Consider the following 22,788-nt stretch of genomic DNA (forward strand, 5'->3'; position numbering starts at 1 on the left):
GAAACACAATGTCAGTCAGTGCAGATTGTACTCACTGGCTCAGACTCAGTGTAAGGCAGTTTTCTGTGTTCTGTGTGGCTGCACGAAATTTAAGCCAGGTCTCAAATCCCACCGATATCAGCTAATTGTTCTTTGCTTTTCACTTTATATATATTTCTCCATACTTTGGATTTGGCTTCCTAAGACCAAAGCAGTGACTTTCCCCCCATTGGCCTTTTAATGGTGGAGCAGTTTAGTTAAACTCACAGCACACAGCTCACTAAATTATCTTGCACTTCTCTCCGCCGCTGCCCCCCCCTCCCCAATGCATTATGATTGCAGCCCTTGGTTGGATTTTAATTACTGGAGAACACAGATAATTACAGGTCTTTTAAGGGATTGAATTCTTGCAATGGAACAAATTTGTCCTGGCGACGTTATAAAGTGCGGACAGGCCCATTACCTGCCAAAAGATTTATTGACTCTGGCCTAGCTACATGACTTTTTAATTAGTAGTTGAAAACAAAAAACAAAAAAACCAAAGATCCCTAGACTGTGACAATTTCTGAAGTTCTGGATCCTTGCTCTTTTCATAGAGGGCAGCGTTCCCCAACAAGGCACTCTGTAGGTGTTGTTGGAATCCAAGTCCCATCAGCCCTTGTCATTGCCATCAATATTCAGGGGTGATGGGAGTTGTAGTCCAAATAAATATATAGGGAGCACCAGGTTGCAGGAAGCCTGGCATCAGGGTACAAACAAGGAGCTGCTATTCCTAGATCTGCTCTCTAGTCCCAAGATTCTACTCCTGTAAATGTCGCATTTACCTATTTATTACGGATTTACCGTATTTTCTGCTCTATAAGACGCACCAGACCACAAGACGCACCTAGTTTTTGGAGGAGGGAAAAAAAATTTGAATCTCAGAAGCCAGAACAGCAAGAGGGATCGCTGCGCAGTTAAAAGCAGCAATCCCTCTTGCTGTTCTGGCTTCTGGGATAGCTGCGCAGCCTGCATTCACTCCATAAGATGCACACACATTTCCCCTTACTTTTTAGGAGGGAAAAAGTGAGTCTTATAGAGCAAAAAATACGGTATTTATTCCATAAAATGTATGTGCCGCACGATTGTAAAAAGAATCTCAAAGTGATTTTAGAAAAAAATAAACGGATAACAATTCTTACTAACAAAAGTTAACCACAATAATTTAAGACTTTTGAAAAGCTGAATTAACAATAGGTGTATATATATATATATATATATATATATATATATATATATATGGACTCAAACACACATCAACTTTCTGAACATCTGGGGTGGCTTTTCTAAGCAAGAATATTTCTAGCGGGCACTGAATAGACTGGTGTCAATAGGCAGGGAAGTCCAAAGTCTAGGCGCCGCCGCACTAAAATATTGAATTCATACAAATGCGGACAAGGTATTTATGCGGCGGCCCCTGTAATAGCGTCAATTCCACTGATCAAAGTGATCAAAATAAAAAAATTCCCTCCAGTAGCACCTTAGAGACCAATTAAGTTTGTTATTGGTATGAGCTTTCGTGTGCATGCACACTTCAGATAACTTGGTCCCAAGTTGTTAAGGGCGTTATATGCTAATGGCAACACCTTGAATACGGCCCGGTAGCAGATCAATAACTAGTGCAGATCTCTGAGCACAGGTGCTATGTGGTGACAAGGCCTTGCTCCTGTCAGCTATCATGCTGCAGTATCCTGCACTAACTGCAGCTTCCAGATTGAGCAAAATGGAAGCCCCCACATATTTATCGTCAACACTTTCACCAAGGTAGTGTCCAAAATACTATATAATGTATTTATATAATGAAATCAATAAATACTGGTTGGTTAATATGAAAGGAAAAGATTCGTAATTGCAAAGGCACATCCATGGAAGACAGTTTTCAGAAGAGTTCTAAAAGAAGGTGTGGTTGGTTTCTGCCAAACTTCCACTGGTGGGGAGTTCCATTGGGCAGGGCCTGCCACACTGAAGGCTCCCTGTTTACCCTCCCCCCGTGCTTTCTTGAGGCTTAAAAAAAAAGTGCCAGCTGCATTCTGATTTTATCATTTTAACTGACAATTGTAATGGGATAGCATATAAATTGTCTAGAAAAGTAAAGTCGCTGGGTTTTCTAACCAATGCTTTTCCTACGCAGAGTAGACCCCTCAAAATTAATGGAAATGACTACCTTAGGTTGATTCATTTCAGGGGTTCTTTTCTGAGTAGAATTTAGCTGGGTAACAGCCCAGAGGAATTACTTCTGAGTAAACCTAATTCAGAGAGCACCATATGGCTTCACCACTATGAGCAGCTATGTCCTCTGGTTGGCATGCAACTCTAGCAAGGTGACAACTGCAAGTGCCATTTTCACACCCTCTTTTCTCTCCCCCCCCCCACAGTTGGCGCTGAGAGGACCAGCAGGCCCAATGGGTCTTACTGGAAGGCCAGGCCCCATGGTAAGTAAGCAGTGCAAAGCTCGCTATTTTATATCTTTCTGTATACATAAAAACCTGAGGCTGTCATCACGTTCTGCAGTCTGCAGCAGCAGGCAGGAAAGTGAGGAAGTAGCGCTGGTGGCTCACCTTTCAGCAAGCAGGTAAAGGTGCTTTGAATGGTGGTTCAACAAACCACCTCTCCATTTTAAAGGGGGGCTGGAGTTTGGGACAAGCTGTGAGTAGAGGGGGAGGGGCTTTGGGAAGACTACTAGAGGAGCAATAAGAGACAATCTTGGGACATAATGTTCTGCACCCGCCTCCACTGAAGGCTCCAGGTGTAAATATGTGTAAAACAAGCTGTGTCCTGCTTTCCCAATGGAAGCACAAACTCTGGCTAAGCATCTGTAACCTCCTGGAATCTTGTTACAACTCAGCAGAAATTGGGAGTGGCATGTAACAATACGCATGGGGCTGCAGGGGGGAAATGCGCATTACGATGCACATGTTGGTGCAAATGATGTGCATTGTTATGAGTGGGAAATTGCTTGCAAAAACTGGTGATTTGGGCATGGAAAGGATGCCAAAATCACCAGTAACCATCATCCAGGAATGAGAAGAGTTGGCTGGGGTGGGGTGTTGGGGTGGGCTAAGAATTTACTGATTAATTTTTCAGTTCGTTCCTTTCCCCTTTCTTTCTGAATATTCCTCTTCTCTTAGGGACCCCCAGGCAGTGGAGGCATAAAAGGTGAATCAGGAGACATGGGACCGCAGGTAGGTTTGTTTGTTTGTTTGTTTGTTTGTTTGTTGCATTTATAGCCCGCCTTTTTCTCCATGGAGCTCAAGGGGGCTTACATAGTTCTTCTGCTCTTCATTTTATCCCCACAACAACCCTGTGAGGTAGGTCAGGCTGAAAGGCAGTGACTGGCCCAAGGTCACCCAGTGAGCTTCATGATTGAGTAAAAAATTGAAACCTGGTCTCCTAGGTCCTAGTGCAGCACTCTAACTGATCCACCACATTGTACTTTCTTTAATCAATCAACACACTCATTTTGAAAAGCCTCTGTTGACTAGGTCCAGATAGGCAGGTGACGTTTAACTCACCTCCTCCCAGGATGGATCACAAGGAAAGATCTGACTCGCAAGCTCTGCCATTAATTTAAAACATACACAATAGAGCCATTTTTACCTATGAGGTGTGCGCGTGCGACTTTGCCCTCCTAAGAAAGGCTGCTCCATTTATCTCAGAAAGGATATGGATACCTAGCAGCTTAATAAGCCCTAAAGGGCCGTCCCTACAAATTAATCTGAATGTGGAGCTTGAAGAGAGTAGTTAGAGGAAGCTATTATCCTCTTACTTTCCCTTCAGAGTTGCCTGTTCAATGCCTTCATCTCACTGCATATAACAAAATGAAATACCTTTAGGAGGCTTAAGTGCTCTGGGGCTGGTGATAAACTGTGCTTATCCCTTTCCACCTTGCAGGGCAAAGATGTTGCTCTTTGCACATAGGTACCACACGGAGCCAGGGACGCGGGTGGCGCTGTGGGTTAAACCACAGGACTTGCCAATCAAAAGGTCGGCGGTTCGAATCCCTGCGACGGGGTGAGCTCCTGTTGCTCGGTCCCTGCTCCTGCCAACCTAGCAGTTTGAAAGCATGTCAAAGTGCAAGTAGATGAATAGGTACCGCTCTGGCAGGAAGGGAAATGGCGTTTCTGTGTGCTGCCTTGGTTCACCAGAAGCGGCTTAGTCATGCTGGCCATGTGACCCAGAAGCTGTACACCAGCTCCCTCAGCCAATAAAGCGAGATGAGTTCCGCAACCCCAGAGTCGGCCACGACTGGACCTAATGGTCAGGGGTCCCTTTACCTTTACCACATGGAGCCCGGATGACTGCGTCAGTGGCCCTCACTAGGTTTTGCATCCTTGCCCTCCTTTGTGATTCACTTGAGGGAAGGGCTGTAGCTCAGTGGCAGAGCATTGGCTTTCCATGCAGAAGGTCCCAGGTTCAATCCGTGTCATCTGCTCAGGTTCATGAGGACTGGAGCCTTACTTCCTTTTTAGATGAGGGGCAATCATTCAGTGGCAAAGCATATCAAAATATCAACAGAAATCCCCTCAGTAATGAGCTAGGTTGACAAATGGTCTGTCTCTGTGTAGGCAAATTCCTATTGGAAGTAACTGGGAATATCCATAGCTCAGCAGGAGAGCATCTGCTTGGCATGCAGAAGGCCCTAGGTATAATCCCCAACATCTCCTGTCTGAAACCACACAAAGCCACTGACACTCAATGTAGACAATACTTGAATTCAGTGGACCAATGATCTGACTTGGTGTAAGGCAGCTTACTAACTTTATTATTATTTATTAAATTTCTATACTGTACTGCACAAAGACCTGAGGAATGAGATCATCACCCCACTCGTACTAACCATCCCAGGGTGCTCAACCACTGCCGCAATGTCCTTTCTTCTATCAGATCAAAATGAGCAGATAACAGCAAAGGTTGCTAGGTTCATAGCAGGGGCAATCATAATAAGGGCCACTAACTGACTGCTGATTCAGGACTTTAAATTGTGCTCTTATATCAAATTTCCTTTTCTGCGTATATTGTAATGTTTTACTGTTGCTATGGCCATTGGCTAATGCGAATAAAGTTTTATCTATCTCTCTCTCTACTGTACTGCCCTTCGTCTGAAGATTACAGGGCAGTTTACGATATAAAAACACAAAAATACATACCATAATAACAAGCAACAAGGACCCACCCACCCACCCCACAGTTTAAATGGCCATAGATTGTTTGATTAGCCAAATGCATGTGAGAAGAGGAATGTTTCTGCCTGGTGCCTAAATGTATTAAATCATCCCTTTATTCAGAGCAGTGAGGACTAGAATCTTACTTTATTTTTTATGAGAAGGGCACATGGTAGAGCATACCCCAAATTCAGTCCTCACTGGCATGGTGGATGAATCATTGGTCTGCCTCCATATACAGCAGCTTTGTGTGTTCCTATGCTTATCTTTTTTCCCATGCTCTGTTCCATTTGTTTCAGGGACCACGAGGGGTACAAGGACCTCCAGGCCCATCGGGGAAACCAGGACGACGAGTATGTGTGCAGTGAGATTAAAAGCATGCTTGGTATGGTCTTATGTATTGGGTCCACACAAAGTGATCTGGAGCTGTCAAAAGAGGGCAGTCTGGTGGCAAAGTGCGGGGAGAAGGATGTGTGCAGGCATGTTTAATTGTGGGGAAACCTCTCCTGGCTGCATGACTGTGGAAGGCCCCCTGAATCGGTTCAGGGCCTGGATTTGGTTGGCCTTCAATTATCCTGCTTTGCAGCTGCTGGATTGGTCTCCAGCCTCTGTCCAGCCCTAAAGATGGTTGGTTGGGAGGGTGATATGAGATTCAGTCAGCCCCAAAATTAGGATCCAGAGCAGCAAACAGTTCAGAGGGGCAGAAGCAAGGGCGCTATCAATGGCACTGTTGACCCCCTTTGGCTTCCTTTAGGGAGGGATTCCTGACTCCCCAAGTTCACAGCAAATTCACTTTTGGGAAAACGCAGGTGTCCATTTCTAATTCCTATTCAGTGGAGGTACCGCCATCTGCACCTCCAGCTGTTCCTGAGTTGCATTATGTAAGAGGGAAGCAGATCCTTTTGTCAAGGCTTTCTGCAGAAACATGTGACTCTCGCAGTTGACTTCTCTCTGCTTAATTTGAGTTAATGGCCAGTCCTTGTATGTTTAATTGAAAAATTAAGAGGCCGTTGGGCACATATTTGCACTGCTGATCTTGGCAGAACCCATCAATACTGAAATTACCATCTCTTTGGAGTGGTGTTCCATGGACCTATTCTGTGATCGGGATTGTGAGCTGTGGCGGTCCCCCATGTTCTGCCCTGCTCTCAAAGAGCTGTAGAATTGGAAGGGACCCCAAGGATCATCCTGTCCAACCCTCTGCAATGCAGAAATAACAGCTAAGGAATCCCTGGGAGGTGTCATTCTGACATCTGCTTAAAAACCTCCAGTGAAGGAGAGTCCATGTTCCAAGTTCATAGAATGATAGAATTCAATCCATCAAAGTTTATTGAGAATGATAGAATTGTAGAGTTGAAAGGGACCCAAGGGTCATTCAACCCTCCCCCCTTTCAATGCAGGGATCCCAGCTGAAGCACCCCTGACAGATGACCATCCAACCTCTGTTTAAAAACTCCCAACAAAGTATAGTCCACCTCCTTCTGTTGTAATGTTGATTCATCCTTATTCTTCTGGAATAAGAATAATGCACCATATACCGAGCCATTCAGCTAACCATGATCAAAGTCATAGTGATGTGCCCTTTGATGCCTTGCTAGTGTTGGTGCTTTGTATAAGGTTACCAGATTTCCCCCCCAATGAATCTGGGGACACTTTAAATAAATAAATACATGCATACATACATACATATATGCTACACGTTCAGGACGTTGATGCTGCAGTGATGGCAGTGGCAGAGGGGCTGCCGCCACCTTGACTTCAACCGCCATGTTTCCTCTTCCTCCGAGGCTTCTATCTCCTTTCTCCATGAGCCTGGGCAGCCCCTGAGTTGTTGGTTGTTTGGTGGTGGTGGGGAAGTGGTGTGCGGTGGGTCAGGCATGGAAGGCGGAGAAGGAGGGCCGAGAGCGGCAGCGGCGAGGCTCAGGCAGTGCGATGCCTCCCTTCCCATCGGAGCAGCCCCAATCTCATTCCTACTTGCATGCAAGCAGGAGGGGGCAGGGATCCCTCAGCTGGGAAAGGAGGCTTCCCGTTGCCTAACTGAGAGATCCCCGCCCTGCTCCTGCTTGCACGCAAGTAGGAGTTGGGAGGCTGCTCTGATAGGCAGCATGAAGCCTCCCTTCACAGCTTAGTTGCTGGGGTCAGGAGCTAACTGCTCCAGGCTGCTGAGACTGCCGTTGCTGCATTTCCCAGGGACATTAGATGAAATCCGGGGACATTCCAGGGATGGAATTTGTCCAGGGACTTATTCACAAATCCGGGGACTGTCCCCGGGAAACGGGGATGTCTGGTAACCCTAGCTTTGTACCTTAATTTCTTCCCCTCTCTTTTTAGGGACGTGCTGGAAGTGACGGCGCTCGAGGGATGCCTGGCCAGACTGGGCCAAAGGTATTTTTTTTTAAAATCCCCATTTACTCTAGGAAACATACTGCCATTTACAAGGAGCAATCGCATTCCGGGTGGGATGAGCTTGTCGCCTAGGGGCCTGGTGCTCCCGTCAGCCCAAAAGCTGAAGATTTGCAACTGCAGATTTAATGGCCGCACCTGCCCTTTGTGCTAATTTATATATCTAGAAAGAAATTTCCCTTTTTCCTTTGCTCCTCACTTCCTTCAGAGTTCACTCAGCTATCATCAAAAGGGACAGAAGCCACTAAACAGGAAATTTGAATATGGAGACATTTTGCCAGTGAGCTGCATGTTAGAAGGTTTAAGTGTTTGATTAAGTTGGTACTTAAGGTGGAAATGGATGGAGACAGGGACTGTTGCAAAGGAAGAGGACCACAAATCATTTGTCCCTGGAGATGTGCAGCCACCATTGCCTGGTCCGAAAAATATTGAAAATTAGGGAGACGTTTCAGGGTCAGGGTAGAGGAGAGGTGGCTAAATAATTTTAAGCTACAAAGACAGAGATTTTTCTGTGTACAGGCTTGGTGGTCTGTATCCAGCCCCTGGCCCAGAGGTTCCCCACCCCTGTTTATAAATCATGGGTAGGAAACCTGCACCCCTCTAGATGTTATTGGACTACATATCTCATCCATTGCTAGTTGGCACATCCAATGCTCATGCATGATGGGAGTTGTTTTAAATTACTTTTAAAATTGTATTTTAATGCTGTAACCCGCCTTGGGACCTTCAGGTGAAGAGCAGGTTGTTGTTGTTGTTGTTGTTGTTGTTGTTGTTGTTGTTGTTGTTGTTGTTATATTTTCCAATAATGCCCAGAGGGCCAAGGTTCCTGACCCCTCTTATGGATAAATCTTGTTTGAAAAGCTTAAATATTGTGGGTGGTATTCAACAAAGTTGGTATTCAACAAAGGGTAGGTCTATTGAAATGGATGGACCAAACTTACTCATTTTAATAATTTAATGGGTCTACTCAGAGTAGAACCTAGGTCCTACCTGCACCATATATTTAAATCAGCACCACACTTAAAAGAATGGTGCCTCCTTTCAAAGCATATTGGGAACTGTAGTTTCTTAAGGGTGCCGAGAGTTGTTAGAAGACCATTATTCCCATAGGTAAAGGTAAAGGGACCCCTGACCATTAGATCCAGTCTTGACCGACTCTGGGGTTGCGGCGCTCATCTCGCTTTATTGGCCGAGGGAGCCAGCGTACAGCTTCTGGGTCACGTGGCCAGCATGACTAAACCACTTCTGGCAAACCAAACCAGCACACGGAAACGCCATTTCCCTTCCCGCCGGAGCGGTACCTATTTATCTACTTGTACTTTGACATGCTTTCGAACTGCTAGGTTGGCAGGAGCAGGGACCGAGCAACGGGATCTCACCCCGTTGAACCGCTTACCTTCTGATCGGCAAGTCCTAGGCTCTGTAGTTTAACCCACAGCGCTACCCACATCCCTGTTCCCATATTCCCTATTCCCATAGCAGAGCTTCAATTCTCAGTTCCCTGTGAAGAAGGATTGACTGTTAAATCGCTCTAGGAATTGTATCTGAGGGATAATGGGGGCCTCCTGACAACTCTCAAACTAGCAAATTACAGCTCCCAGAATTCTTTGGGGCAGCCCTGACTATTTAAAGTGGTATGATGCTGCTCTAAATGTGTAGTGCATATGCAGCCTTCATTGACTACCACCGTATGTGCTAAATATCTTCTAACTTAGCACAGAATTAGCTGTTGCTCCAAAGCTGTGGCTATTGTGGAAACAGAGGCCCTGAGATGAGATACCTTCCCCTCATCCTTCCACCTTCCTTTGCTCATTGCAGTCATGCCATGTGTGACTTGATGTCCATCCTCCATCCATGCCTGTTATAGGCAACATCTATTCTGGGATGGGTAGCTCCCAATGATTTAACCAGCCAACAAAACCTGGATGTATTCTGTCTGAATGCTCAGCATATTTGGCAAGAAGAAACTTTGCCATCTCTTGATCTGACAAGCTGCTAGGAGAGCTCATTCACTTACAGCTTTTAGGAAATGGTAGGTGATTTTGTTGTTGTTTTTAAAAAAGTTACCTCTCCTTAAAATTTTACTGTAGGGTGACCGAGGTTTCGATGGTCTCGCTGGATTGCCAGGGGAGAAAGGCCACAGGGTAAGTCTATTACAGGTTTATATCTTGTTCTGGCTGAATTACTTTATATGCCATCATGAAGAGGCTGGCTGGTTTTGATAACCTCAACTTGGGATGGGGGTGGTGGAATTCAGTTTGGTTCATTAACCTACCTAATTCAAAATGCCCAAAGCAGGGCATTAAACCAAAATGCACCTATCCTTCAAAACTCACGCTTCTCTGAATTTTGCAATGCAGTTCTCAAACATTAAAAATGTGAATAAAAAATGCATACATTAGTGAAAGTAATATGCATTGTTTTAAGGGGAATTGCTTGCAAAGATGGATATATTAAGATAAATAACATTTCATATAGCCATTTGCCATTTTATAATGCTGGAAAGCTGTATGCTATGGAAGGCAACTGAATAAAATTCTTTATGTTTTTTCTATAAAAAAAAATATTAGCGGCTACAAGCCCCAAAGACAGAATGCCAGTGGCTGGAATCCACAGGAGGGGAGATCCTGCTTGCATCCCACTGGGCATTTGATTGGCCATTGTGAGCAGAAGAAGCTGGGCTAGATGAACCATCGGCTTGATCCAGCAGGGCTCTTTCTAGGTTTTTGTGTTCTTCAAGAATGTGGCTGATTTTGTCCTTTGTTTTTCTTAGGGTGAACCAGGCCCTTCAGGACCCCCAGGAGCCCCTGGAGAAGATGGCGAGAGGGTGAGTCCATTCCGCTCTTCTTTTGTCTGCAAGGAACCTAGGCAGGTTCAGATGTGCTTGTTCCTCACTCTCTGACTGCAACCCTAAGGGATAGCCCATGTGTGCAAATGGAGCTCTTGCAAATCATTCACTACTTTTTCATGCATTTAGGGATGTGAGAAGGCATCACTTTCTGTCATGCCTTGAATCCATCACACGCAGCTCTGTTTCCATTCCACTGCAGTTTGACTTCTGCCCAAACTCCCTTTTTCATCCTGCTGTAGCAAAATGACGTAACTTACAGAATTGATTGCGGCAATTGCATTATAATTACATTCTTACACCTCATTCATTTCAATTCAATGCAAATTTGAGGAGTAATCAATTACGTATTGTTTGCAGGTGGACAACAAAAGCAAATACCAGTTGCATTCACTGGATGGATTTCCATTCTAGATATGAACAATAGCAATTTCTGTTACCATTTCTATTTAGATTTAAATTCTTGAACATCCTTACATTCATTTCCTGTCCAATGGAGACCTGTTGGTATAATGGGGGAAAGAGAGGAAGACCCTATATTTAACCCCCCTGTTGAGTTTGGATCATTTGATACTCTTAGCCGGCTATTTTTCAATGGTTCCCCCATTGGTTCCAACCATTTCTTCAGTGGTTCCCCCTACCCTGTGCTGTATAAAGTATTATTCAGGTCAGTGGTTTGCAGGACCCATTAAGGAACATAATAACACAACAAAATATAAAACAGTAACAATTAATTGCCCATTTATTCAAAATCCAATTAAAACTAGTTTGATTAATTCAACAAAGCTGATGAACTTGATTCAGTGATACCAGGGGTCAGAAGCACTTTGGGAACCACTGTGTTACATATTAACCTTCATTTATCAAAATTATCCCCCCCCCTCTTTGTTTAAGCAAATCTATCTTCATAAATGTTGGCATGGATTATGATGATATTGCTTACAGTTTCTCTGATCTCATCAGTTCTACACATGCTGTATTATTCTCTTAGTTGACAAGGTCTTCTTTATGCATGGGCTACTCCTTATCACTCTCACAGAGCTGTTTTCCCTGTGCAATTATTTAATCACAAATGAAAACACCTGTGATACAGTTGGTAGAGCCCATATCTGATCTCTCTCTCTCTTGCCTTCTTCCTTCCCATTTCTTTGCATCCAAATAGGGCGACGATGGTGAAGTTGGACCCAGAGGTCTCCCTGGCGAACCCGTAAGTCATTCACCACAGCAATAGAAACAAAACAAAATACAACATATACTGCACTAGCAACGTATTAGAGGTGTACACCAAAGATTCTTCTCTAAGATAGTATAATGTGTGAATCGGACTGCCCGGTGTCTCACATGAGTGCTCATGAAGTGTTGGAGATGAGATGTATCCCTCCCCCCCGCCCCACAGAGCATATACTCAAAGGCAAACCCAGGTTTGTGTGAAAAGGTCGTCCGCAACTTACTTTGTCCATTTTGGCTAGCTCCCCACCAAGTCCCCATATTGCAGACAGGAGGACTGAGGCTGAATGAGAGAACAGGCTTCCTTAAGCCAACTTGATGAGTTCATGGCACAAATGACACTAGAACCAGGTGTTTCCTGGGTCATATCTCCTATTCATACCAGTTGGACTAGTACTTGGGAGAGCCAGATTCAAATTCCCCACTCAGTCACTGGGTGACCTTGGGCCATTCACTGTCTCTTGGCCTGACCTACCTCCCAGGGTTGTTGTGAAAAGGAAAATATGGGGCAGGAACCATGGATACCGCCTTGAGCTTTATGTAGAAAAGAGGGGGTTACTCATGTAACAAAAAAATACATAGATAAATTACAGAAGCTTTCGATAAATCTGAGTGACAGATGCACGACTCTCCAGTTTTTTTCTCAGCTCTAACAGAAAGCTGTCAATGGAGTTTTGAAAACATTTTAAAAGATTGCTGCTGTTGCAAAAACCGAGCTTACCAATATGACAGCCTTTGTCAAAAATGTTAGGAACTCTTCATTTGAGGCAAGGAGCAAAAAAGTGTGTGTGGTTTTTGTAGCGGGGTGGGCGTGGGGAGGAGATATATGAATATCAAAAAGCTCCATCATATCTGGATGAGGTGAGGTGGCTGGTGAAGATCTGCCGAGGTGACGTCATCCTTCCTGTTTTCTTCAACATACTTTTCTAAGCAACAACTTCTAGGCTGTTTACCTGCCTTTAAAAACTGCTTTCAAATCCAGCAGGTACTGACAGTAATTAGGAAGGCATTTAGATGAGTATAAATAGCCAGGGCACTTTTCTGGATCATTCATGGCTGGGGGAAGAAGGAAGAGGATGGTGTTGAGGGAGGGACAGGTGGAGCCTGATGCTCTCAATGTAACTAACTGCCTCTCAAGTCTAACCTACCTCATAGGGTGGTTGTGAGGATAAAACAGAGCAGGGGAAGTGTGTACACACCACCTTGAGCTTCTTGGAGAAAAAGTGGGATATAAATGTGATAAATAATCATAACAACTTCACAGTATGAGACTGGGATGCAGCTAACTCCACACAGGCCTTGGATCCCTCTTTAGCCACTGGGGCATGATGGATTGTCTCAAAATGCTAGTCCTACTTAGAGTAGCCCTATTGGGAAATAGTGGACATTACTAAATCAGATCTATGGATTTCAGTGGGTTTACTCTGAGTAGTACTTGATTACAATTTTATAGAATAAAAATAAATGCAACCAGAGAGACAAAGACAGACAATGTGGTCTAGTTAGAGTGTCAGACTTGGACCTGAGCCATGAAACTCACTGGGTGCTGACTTTGGGCCAGTCATTGCTTCTCAGCCTAGCCTACCTCACAGGGTTGTTGCTTTTTGTTGACCCACAAAACCACATAGTGTTTGACTGGGCTGCAGCTAAGGAACTCCCTGTGATTATAGTTTCTGCACAGGCTTTGGCACTGGAGGTAACGGGTTGTCCTCCAAATACTCATCCTACTTAGAGCAGACCCACTGGAAAATAAATGGGCATGTGGGGATTAAATGAGGGGGGGGCAATGTGTGCAACTAGGTGCTTCTTAGAGAAAAAGGTGGAATGCAAATGCAATAAATAAAACAATAAACAAATAGTAACCAACTGAGTTCTACTCAGAGTTTACCTGCTGAAATTAATGGATGTAAGTCCTGTCCATTATTTCCTTTGAGGAAAAGGTGGGATAGAAATGCAAACAATTTATCAATAAATCACATGCAATCAATTTCAATAGAAACAGAAATTTCAAAACCAATGCAGAGAATAATGTAATTATATTTATGCAACTCTAAAAACACACCCACCCCACAATGCTGCTTATTTTCACTTGCATGATTTCCATTCCTGACTTCAGATGAACATGCAGATTGGGCAATTTCTGTTCCCATTTCTGACAGAATTCTCCAACATCTTTGGTAGGCACTGAACAGTCCTTGTTTGGCTGTTGGATGAAAGTCCCACTTTGTTTGTTTGTTTGTTTACACTCTGGCAAACCTCAGGATCGCCCTGAGACTCCTGCTATTTCACTCCATGTATGCGTGAAATGTTTTTCAGCTACAAAAGTGACAGCACTCAGAGAAATGGATCAGAAGTCGAATATAGAACGTGATCTCCATCTCACCCTAATGGACATGTTCAAACTCTTATTTGCTTCCTCTTATAGGGACCCCGTGGTTTGCTGGGACCCAAGGGACCTCCAGGACCCCCAGGACCTCCAGTGAGTAGCATTAATTTTTTAGTGTCTCCTCCCCCCCGGCTTTGGAGCACCTCCTCATCTTACAAAAGAGTCATCTTAGCTGAGATAGCAAAAAAATATATAAAAAATGCTCCCACCCCCCTGTTTCTGTCCTATCAGATGTTATAATGTTGTAATGGAGGGGATTTAAGTAATCTGAGAAGAGCAATAGTGCAATGATGTAGTATTGTCCCTGGGGAGCTTATGGGAAATAAAAATTGGAGAAGGGGCATAGGTCAGTGGTCAGACAGTTGCTTTGCATGCAGAAGGAGCCAGGTTCAATTCCTAGAGGCACCTTCAGGTGGGGTTGGGAAAGACTCCTCGCCTGAAAACCTGAAATGGTGCTGCTGCCAGTCAGTGTAGATAATTCTGAGCTAGACACCCTACAGATTCGCTGCTAGGGATGTGAGCAGGCAGCAGTTTCCAACCCCTTTCTGTGTTGGTCATGCTGTTTTTGTTCCACTACAGTTCCACTTCCTCTGAAACCTATACTAAGATTACCAGACGTCCCCATTTCCCAGGGACAGTCCCTAGATTTACAAATCAGTCCCCTGACAAAATCCATCTATTTAGCAGGAAGTTGAAAAGTGCCCCCAGAGTCATTGAAAAAAATCTGGTAACCTTAACCTATACTGCATGTCCCTCAGTCCTCTGTTGCTGAAACGTATGTGATAAATCATGTGATGAATTTCAATGGAAGGGAAATGTCAATAAAACGTTGCAGAAAATAACACAATTATTGGAGCAATAGTGACTACCACTATCTTCCTACATCTGCAAGCTCTCCAAGGGGGCCATTCCTGCCCCTGTGCCTGTTGATTGGAAGGAGAGAGTGCAGTGATCCCTGCAGAGAGATGGCGTCCAACCTCTTGGAGGCTGATTGATTAGGGCAAAATGGGACACTGCCCCACCATTCTTGCTCTGAGTTTGGCCAGCCTCCACCCACTTTCCTTCTTATAGAATGTGTGGCTCTGGCTGTCATTGTTTCTGGCTCTGGCTCTCATTTGCTGTAGCTCCTCCCACTGTTGGTCTTCTCACCTTCTGTCCCTGTAAGAACCAGCCTCACTGATCCAAGGTGTTGTGGAGTCTCCTCGGTTGAAAGTTTTTAAGCAGAGGTTGGATGGCCATCTGTCAGGGATTCTTCAGCTATGGTTCCTTCATTGCAGGAGTTTGGACTAGATGACCAATGGTGTTCTTCCCAACTCTGCAATTCTATGATTCTACACACCTCGTCTGTAGCTAGAGCTGATCATGACACACTGGCAGTTCTGTTACAGCAGAAACGAGGAACCTTTGACCCTCCAGATGTTGCCAGCGTACAACTCCAATTAGCCCCTAGCAAGCATGGTCAATTATGGGAGTTGTAGTTCAGCAATATCCAGTGGGTCAACATTTCCCCATACATTTATGCCCTGCATTTTGGGAATATTAGCCAGTTAGGAAGCTGGATCAGTTCTGGAGCTTCTTGGTTCTGTTTGATTTTCTCAGAAGATGCTGAAAACGTCTCACTTTGCCTTGATTACCTATATTAAATTTCCTCCCAGGGCATAGCTGGCATGGATGGGCAGACGGGTCCCAAAGGGAGTGTGGTAAGTTCTTTCCTCCACTCTGTTTAACTATCCAGGTTTCGTGTGTATGTGTTGTGTAAATTACATTTACTAATTGCTTTCCTGAGCTGTGTTCGTTTCACAGCCGGTGAATGTTCAAGGTGCTGTTTTCTGGAAGGAAATGGTTGCTAATTAATTTTTAATTTGAAATTGATTTTCCAGTAGTGTTGCACATCCCTTCCCTTTGTGCGGGCAATATATCAACTAACACACTGGGGTAATTTATGGGCATCAAAACAGCCTTACACAAAATGCCAGTCTCTCTCGCTCCTTCTCCCTCCCCCCCCCTCATTCTCTCTGATACACATAGCATTTGTCAGTGTGCTGGGTTGTATGTATGACTTATTCATCCCATACAGTAGGGCACCGAGAAGGAACTCTAACACTAGAATTTGTGGCCATCTAATGAACTTAACATTGGAGGATTCAGGACTGTTAATAGAAAACCCTTCTTCATGCATTGCAGTTAAAACTATGGTACTCACTCCCAAAGGAGGCAGTGATGGCCACTAGCTTGGATGGCTTTAAAAGAGGGTGAGACATATTCATGGAGGAGAACAAGGCTATCAATGGTAACTAACCAGGATGCCTATGCTCTGCCTCCCCAGCTGGAGGCTGCAGGGCTTCTGAACACCGGTTACAGGAAAGTGCAGGAAGGAAGAGGGGTCTTGTGCATGGGTCCTGCTTGCAGGTTTCCCATAATGACCACCAGGCTGGTCACTGTGAGGACAGGGTGCTGGATGAGATGGGGCCCCTCTGACCTAATCCTGATGTTCTTGTGTGATGTTCTAATCAACCCCTTTCATTAGGAGCAGAGAAGAATCTCAGCTGAGTTTGCAGCTAAGTGCAAACCCTACTTGGATGGCTTTAAGAGGGTATTGGACAAATTTGTGGTGGCTGCTAACCATTAAGGTTACGTTCCACCTCCACAGTCAGAGGCAGTAATGGTTCTGAATACCAGTAGTTGGGAATCCTGCATGTGATTCCTGCATTGTGGGGGCTTGAGCTAAATGACATTTTGAGCCCTTCTAACTCTACAGTTCTATGGTTCCATCTATGATTCTATGAATCACAAGTGAGCAGAGTTGCTGTTCTGCTCATGTCCTGCTTGGGGGCTTCCCATTGGGGCATCTGGTTGACCACTGTGAGGACAGGAGGCTGCACTAGATGGGCCATTAGCTTGATCTTATGTTCTTAGGGACCTAATTTAACCTCAAAATGATCCTTTCCATTTGTACAATTGTAACAGTCCTCTACAATTCTGTCTTTGTTGTAATTGCTTTTGGGTTTGTCTGAAATTAATGAAATGCACAATGTTTTCTGGGCATATGGATTTTAAATTTGGTCTTCTTCTTCTTCAGGGTCCTCAAGGTGAGCCAGGACCCCCAGGTCAACAAGGAACTCCAGGGGCTCAGGTGAGAGAATGCTTTTTGAGCATTGAGTGAAAAGAAAAACCTTTGTCTCCATTAGATTGAGGTGCATGATGCAAAATTGTGGGTCAGTCATCTTGCTGCAAGATTGGAAAATGGAGATCAAAAGGAGTTTTGTTTTCCTAATGTGGTTTAATTGCTATGTCAGGAAACTGCTGCATTTAGGGAAGCAACAAAGCTCAGTGATAGGACACCTTGGTTGCAGGCAGGCGATCCCACGGTCAGTCCCTGGTATCTCTAGGTAGGAATGAGAAAGACACATTTCAAAGTGCTGGTACTGACCTATAAAGCCTTAGATGGCCCAGGACCTCAAAGACTACATCTCCTCTGGGCCCCTTCTTCACGTGCTTCTTCCAGGAGAGGTCCAGGGGGTGGCAACACAAGAAATGGCCTTTTCTGCAGTGGCTCCCCATTTGTGGAATACTCTCCCCAGGAAGGCTTGCCTGGTGCCTTCATTAAATATCGTTGGGCACCAGGAGAAAAAGTTCCTCTAACCAGGGCTTTGGCCAATAGAACGCTCTATAGTCTTATATTGCATGGGGGGATATTGGTTTGTTTTTGTGTTTGTTTTTATTATGTATTTTGTGTTCTCATTTCATATTTTTACGTCGTGAACCACCCTGTGATTTTGGATGAAGGACCGTACACAAATTTAGTAAATAAGAATAATAGATTTACATGTGCTATTTTATAATGAGTTAATTTAATCATTGTTACTGTACACCAAATGTTATCAAACTGTTCACATGCAGCAGGAGATGTACATTTTCCATAGTTCTTAGTGATCATAATTTTTGCTGCTGTTATAATTTCCTGATCGTTTTTGGAGATAATATCTTTCAAATAACAGAATACAACAATTTGGGCTTCTTGGGGTATATTGCTATCCCTATGTGTCTGAGATAACCCTTTGTTTTCTAGGGTCTTCCTGGTCCTCAAGGTGCAATTGGTCCACCCGGAGACAAAGTATGTTAATTAAAAGTAGTTGCTCTTTACAGTATTCTCTGCTGCTCTGAGTGCATATTCAGTCTTTGAATAAGTGTTTGTTTCCGTTTTTCAACATCTGTTTATTAAGATTTCTGGAGACTGTTCAGACTTGATAGAATCAACCCCAAAACAGTATGTTGTATCCTCGAGTTGCAACTTAGCCAAAGAGTGAGAGACTGAAAACAGAAATCAGCCTCTGGTGAGAGGTTGCTTCTGTAGGGTAAATATACAAAGGGATGCCCTGGGCTATCTTTGTTCATGAACACATGTTCAAAGTGATGTTCTAGCACATACAAATAAACCATTACAGTTCCATCAGTCTCCACACAAAGAACTTTCCCTCCGAGGTCACATCCACACCACACATGTAAAGCATATTTAAGACCCCTGGCTTCAGTAAAAGAATCCTGGGAACTGTAGTTTACCCCTCATGGAGCTACAATTCCCTGAAGCCTCAACAAACAGTATTGGTTCATGCATTGGTTACTTCAAGACTGGATTACTGCAATGCACTCTGTGTGGGGCTTCATCTAGTGCTTGATCCAGAAACTGCAGTAGGTGCAGAATGCTGCAGCACAATTGCTGAAGGAGTGAGGCTTTGTCAACATATAGCATCTGTGCTCAGAGATCTGCACTGGTTGCCCATTTGCTACTGGGTCAAGCATGGGCATAGCCAGGGGGTCAGCTGCCCCCCTACATCAAGAAAATATATAAAAATTCTTAACTAACTGACCAATTGCATCACAGATAACTTGGTTCTGCCCCCTCCCATCCCCCGTGGGTCTACTCTGAGTATAGTCAGTGTTGAATACAATCTATAAGACTGAATTGAGATACAATGAATCGTGTCAAGGATCTTTGTAGTTAGAACACTATCAGCAGGGCAGATCAGGTTGATGATGCTTCCATGGTGGACATCAGTTGTAGAAGTGACTCACCTTCCTGTTTCCTTTTTTTCTCCCTTAGGGTCCACTGGGGAAACCTGGACTTCCCGGGATGCCTGGCGCAGACGGTCCCCCGGTAAGCCTTCTTGGGGATTTTTGGTGACCTTTCTTGCTCCCAAGGCAAGGCTGGGGAACCTTTTTCAGTCTGAGGGCCGCGTTCCCTGGTTGATGATCTTCTGGAGGCCACATGCCAGTGGTATAATACTAATAATAGTAATAATAATAACTTATTAGTTATACCCCACCCATCTGGCTGGGCTTCCCCAGCCACTCTGGGTGGCTTCCAACAAAATATTAAAATACATCAAACATTAAAAGCTTCCCTAAACAGGGCTGCCTTCAGATGTCTTCTAAAAGTCTGGTAGTTGTTTTTCTCTTTGACATCTGGTGGGAAGGCGTTCTACAGGGCAGGCGCCACTACCGAGAAGGCCCTCTGCCTGGTTCCCTGTAACTTGGCTTCTTGCAGCGAGGGAACCGCCAGAAGGCCCTCAGCACTGGACCTTAGCGTCCGGGCAGAACGATGGGGGTGGAGACGCTCCTTCAGATATACTGAACCGATGCCATTTAGGGCATTTAGGTCAGCACCAACACTTTGAATTGTGCTCGGAAACGTACTGGTAGAAGTAAAAGTCAGAGCCTCTCCACCCTGGCAGGCACTATCACAGTTCAAGGATATAGTCAGACAGAAGCAGCCCAGGAAGGTGTGAAGCTGAGCTGGTGAGAGGTTTGGCATCAAGAGAGTTTGGAGGGCCAGATGCAGAGTTCTGGAGGGCCACATTCACACCCTGGGCCTGAGGATCCTCACCTCTGTTGTAGCAGGCAGCATTCCCTCCTGGGTGACCTTCGGTCAGTGACATCCCAGTTGTGGGCAGGGCCAGGGGGAAAGGTGGGTGGAGCAATCAATTGTATTTTTGTACAGTAGGCTAATGTATATTAAACTTACAATCTCCTCTTAAACTGGAGGCATGATGAGAGTTCACAGACATGTTCCATCCAGCCAAAAACATTAGGGTATGAAGTGGGGCCAGTGGGGTGTGTTGCCTGGGGAGAGACTCCCAGGGTCTAGATAGATAGACCTGTAGGGCCACATTTGGCAATACAGTGATACCTCGGGATGTGAACGGGATCCGTTCTGGAGCCCTGTTCGCATCCCGAATGGAACACAAGATGTGAGGGTGCAATGGGGCGTGCGCAGGTCGCATTTTTGCTGCTTCTGTGCATGCGTGTGATGTCATTTTGAGCGTCTGCGCATGCGCGAGTGGCGAAACCCAGAAGTAACGTGCTCCATTACTTCTGGGTTGTCGCGGAGCGCAACTCGAACGCGCTCAACCCGAAGCACATTCAACTCGAGGTATGACTGTAGTGGAAAGTGCCCATTTTGCATCACCATCTGATAATGTTCTGTAGAGTGCCATGCCTTGAGTACAATTTCCCTCGGAAGGTCTAAATCATTTTTCTTCAACATTGGGTCCCCAGATGTAGGCGAACTGCAACTCACATTGTCCCTGACCATTAACTAAGCTGTCTGGGGATGTTGGGAATTGTAGTCCAAGAATGGATGGGAACCCAGGATCGGCGAACACGGATCTAAGCCAGTTTGGGCGGAACCACTGATCTAAGTGACCTTATGGGGATTATGCAGGGTCAGGCGGTCATTCAGGTAGTAATATATCAGCTGATTTATCCCCCCCACTTTTCTTCACAACAGGGTCACCCTGGCAAAGAAGGTCCACCTGGTGAGAAGGGAAGTCAGGTACGTATCTAGCCTACGGACAACCTTCAGCATGCTTGTGTTCTTTAGTTAGAAGTGTGTGTACGAGGGGGAGTTTAAAGACTGGGATTCAATAATTAGTGAGATCAATATCTGAATGGAACTCCCTCCCACAGGAAGCAGGGATGGCTACCAACCTAGATAGCTTTAAAAGAGGATCAGACAAAATTCATAGAGGAGTGGGCTATTGGTGGCCACTAGCCCCAATGGCTCTGCTCTGCTTCCACAGCAGACTAAGGCAGCCTTCTGAGTAGAAAGGCCTGTTTCTCCCTCTCTCATTAAACTGGAACACATGAGCGTAAGAATAATAGATTCTAAGAATAGAATCATAGGATCAGAGAAGTTGGAAGGGCTGTCTAATCCAACCCCCTTCAGTGCAGGAATGACAGCTAATGATGGAGTCCAACAACATCTGGATGGCTATGAGTTTCCCACCCCTCCCTTAAGCAGAATGGATGGAGAGGTCTCCTAATGAGCCACAACAGAGTGAAAAAACACAGGGGAGAAGAGGGAAGGGAGTCTTCCACTCATCCCTTTCCATTTTAAGGCTACAGGGAGGTGCCCCCTAGCCTTAGAGCAACATAAAGGCCTCTCAGTAGTCTCTGTTGAGGCCATGGGTCTGTTTCCCTCCCTCTGCCAGCTGCTGCACCTTAGCACAAGCAGGTCACAGGGGGTTGGACTAGATGACTCTTTGGACCCTTCCAACTCTATGATTCTGTGGTTTAGCTCCCTCCTCTCCAGCATGAGGGTTGACCATAATTTAGAAAGCTTTGCTCAGGGACTTCAATTATTTGGCTGGCCAGTCTCCACACCCCATCCATTTATTTCCAAAGTATTTCATTATGGGTGTGTGTTTGCTGAGCTGATTGAAGTTCAGAGCAGCCTTGCCTTGGGACTGAAAGAGAGAGAGAGAGCCATGAAGAAATTGCAGCTGCGACTTCACTCGGAGGGCGTCCTGTCCCCATCTTGGCTGCTCACAAGGACAGGAATCTGCAAAGCGTCTGCGCCCACAGAATCCTCAAGCAGGCTCATCCATCATGGAAGTCAGTGGCAGGGCTGGAAGTCATTTAGCAAATGGCAGGGAGTCCACAGGTGTCCCTGGGATGGGAGAGGCTGCCACATTCTCTGCAGATTGCAGGACAGGCTGTCTTGACCTCGGAGCAAAAGCTGCCCACCTAAGGCTGTTCTCGTTGACTTGGATATGAGATGATGGAGACACCTGGGGGGTGACGGTGTGGGCTGGTTGGGGGTGGAGAGGAGAGAGGCAGCAGGCACCTCCTTTCTTCAGTCTGAGGGAGAACTGGAGCCAAAGTAGAAACCATGTCAAATAATGTGTAAAAATACATATTTTTACATTGAATGGAGGCAGTGGCGTAGCGTGGGGGGTGCAGGGGGGGCCAGCCGCACCGGGCGCAACATCTGGGGGTTAGGGTTAGGGTGCGCAAATCCACAGGTTAGGGGGCACAAATTACTTGCCTTGCCCCGGGTGCTGACAACCCACACTACGCCACTGAATGGAGGGAGGGGAAGCAACGAGGACAGGGGCATAAGGGGTGAGGAGGCGAAGCTGGAGAAATACACTGACACACACTCTTTGTCTGTCTGTTTCTCTCTCCCTCTCCCCCCCCCATTTTCTCACACACTCATACACACTTTCCCTCACACACCCTCTCTCTCTCTCTTTCTCTCACACACGTTTTATCTGCCACACACACAAACTTTCACTCACTCAGTCATGCAAACACCCACACACATCCACACACACACACACACACACACACACACCTCTGCCCAAAGAGGAAGAGAGTGTTACTGTGGGAAGCCTCTGTTGGTGCAGCAAATCGGCCTAAAATAATTCCTTAAGAACAAGAATGCAGAAGACAAATGCATAGCG

The 22,788-nt window shown here is 45.3% G+C and overlaps 1 protein-coding gene across 2 annotated transcripts in view; it reads left to right on the forward strand.

Annotated features, from left to right (window-relative positions):
• COL5A1 (collagen type V alpha 1 chain) overlaps nt 1-22,788 on the forward strand; it is a 171,880-nt gene that overhangs the window by 88,625 nt on the left and 60,467 nt on the right. For both annotated transcript variants that reach the window (XM_053374941.1, XM_053374940.1), the window contains exons 14-26: nt 2,394-2,450; nt 3,147-3,200; nt 5,480-5,533; nt 7,512-7,565; nt 9,674-9,727; nt 10,357-10,410; nt 11,594-11,638; nt 14,084-14,137; nt 15,700-15,744; nt 17,124-17,177; nt 18,114-18,158; nt 19,146-19,199; nt 20,832-20,876. In XM_053374941.1, coding sequence (XP_053230916.1) covers nt 2,394-2,450; nt 3,147-3,200; nt 5,480-5,533; nt 7,512-7,565; nt 9,674-9,727; nt 10,357-10,410; nt 11,594-11,638; nt 14,084-14,137; nt 15,700-15,744; nt 17,124-17,177; nt 18,114-18,158; nt 19,146-19,199; nt 20,832-20,876 — 669 coding nt within the window. The remainder of the gene's footprint in view (nt 1-2,393; nt 2,451-3,146; nt 3,201-5,479; nt 5,534-7,511; nt 7,566-9,673; nt 9,728-10,356; nt 10,411-11,593; nt 11,639-14,083; nt 14,138-15,699; nt 15,745-17,123; nt 17,178-18,113; nt 18,159-19,145; nt 19,200-20,831; nt 20,877-22,788) is intronic.

Source organism: Podarcis raffonei, chromosome Z, assembly GCF_027172205.1.
Source record: "Podarcis raffonei isolate rPodRaf1 chromosome Z, rPodRaf1.pri, whole genome shotgun sequence".
NCBI classification, from domain to species: Eukaryota; Metazoa; Chordata; class Lepidosauria; order Squamata; family Lacertidae; genus Podarcis; species Podarcis raffonei.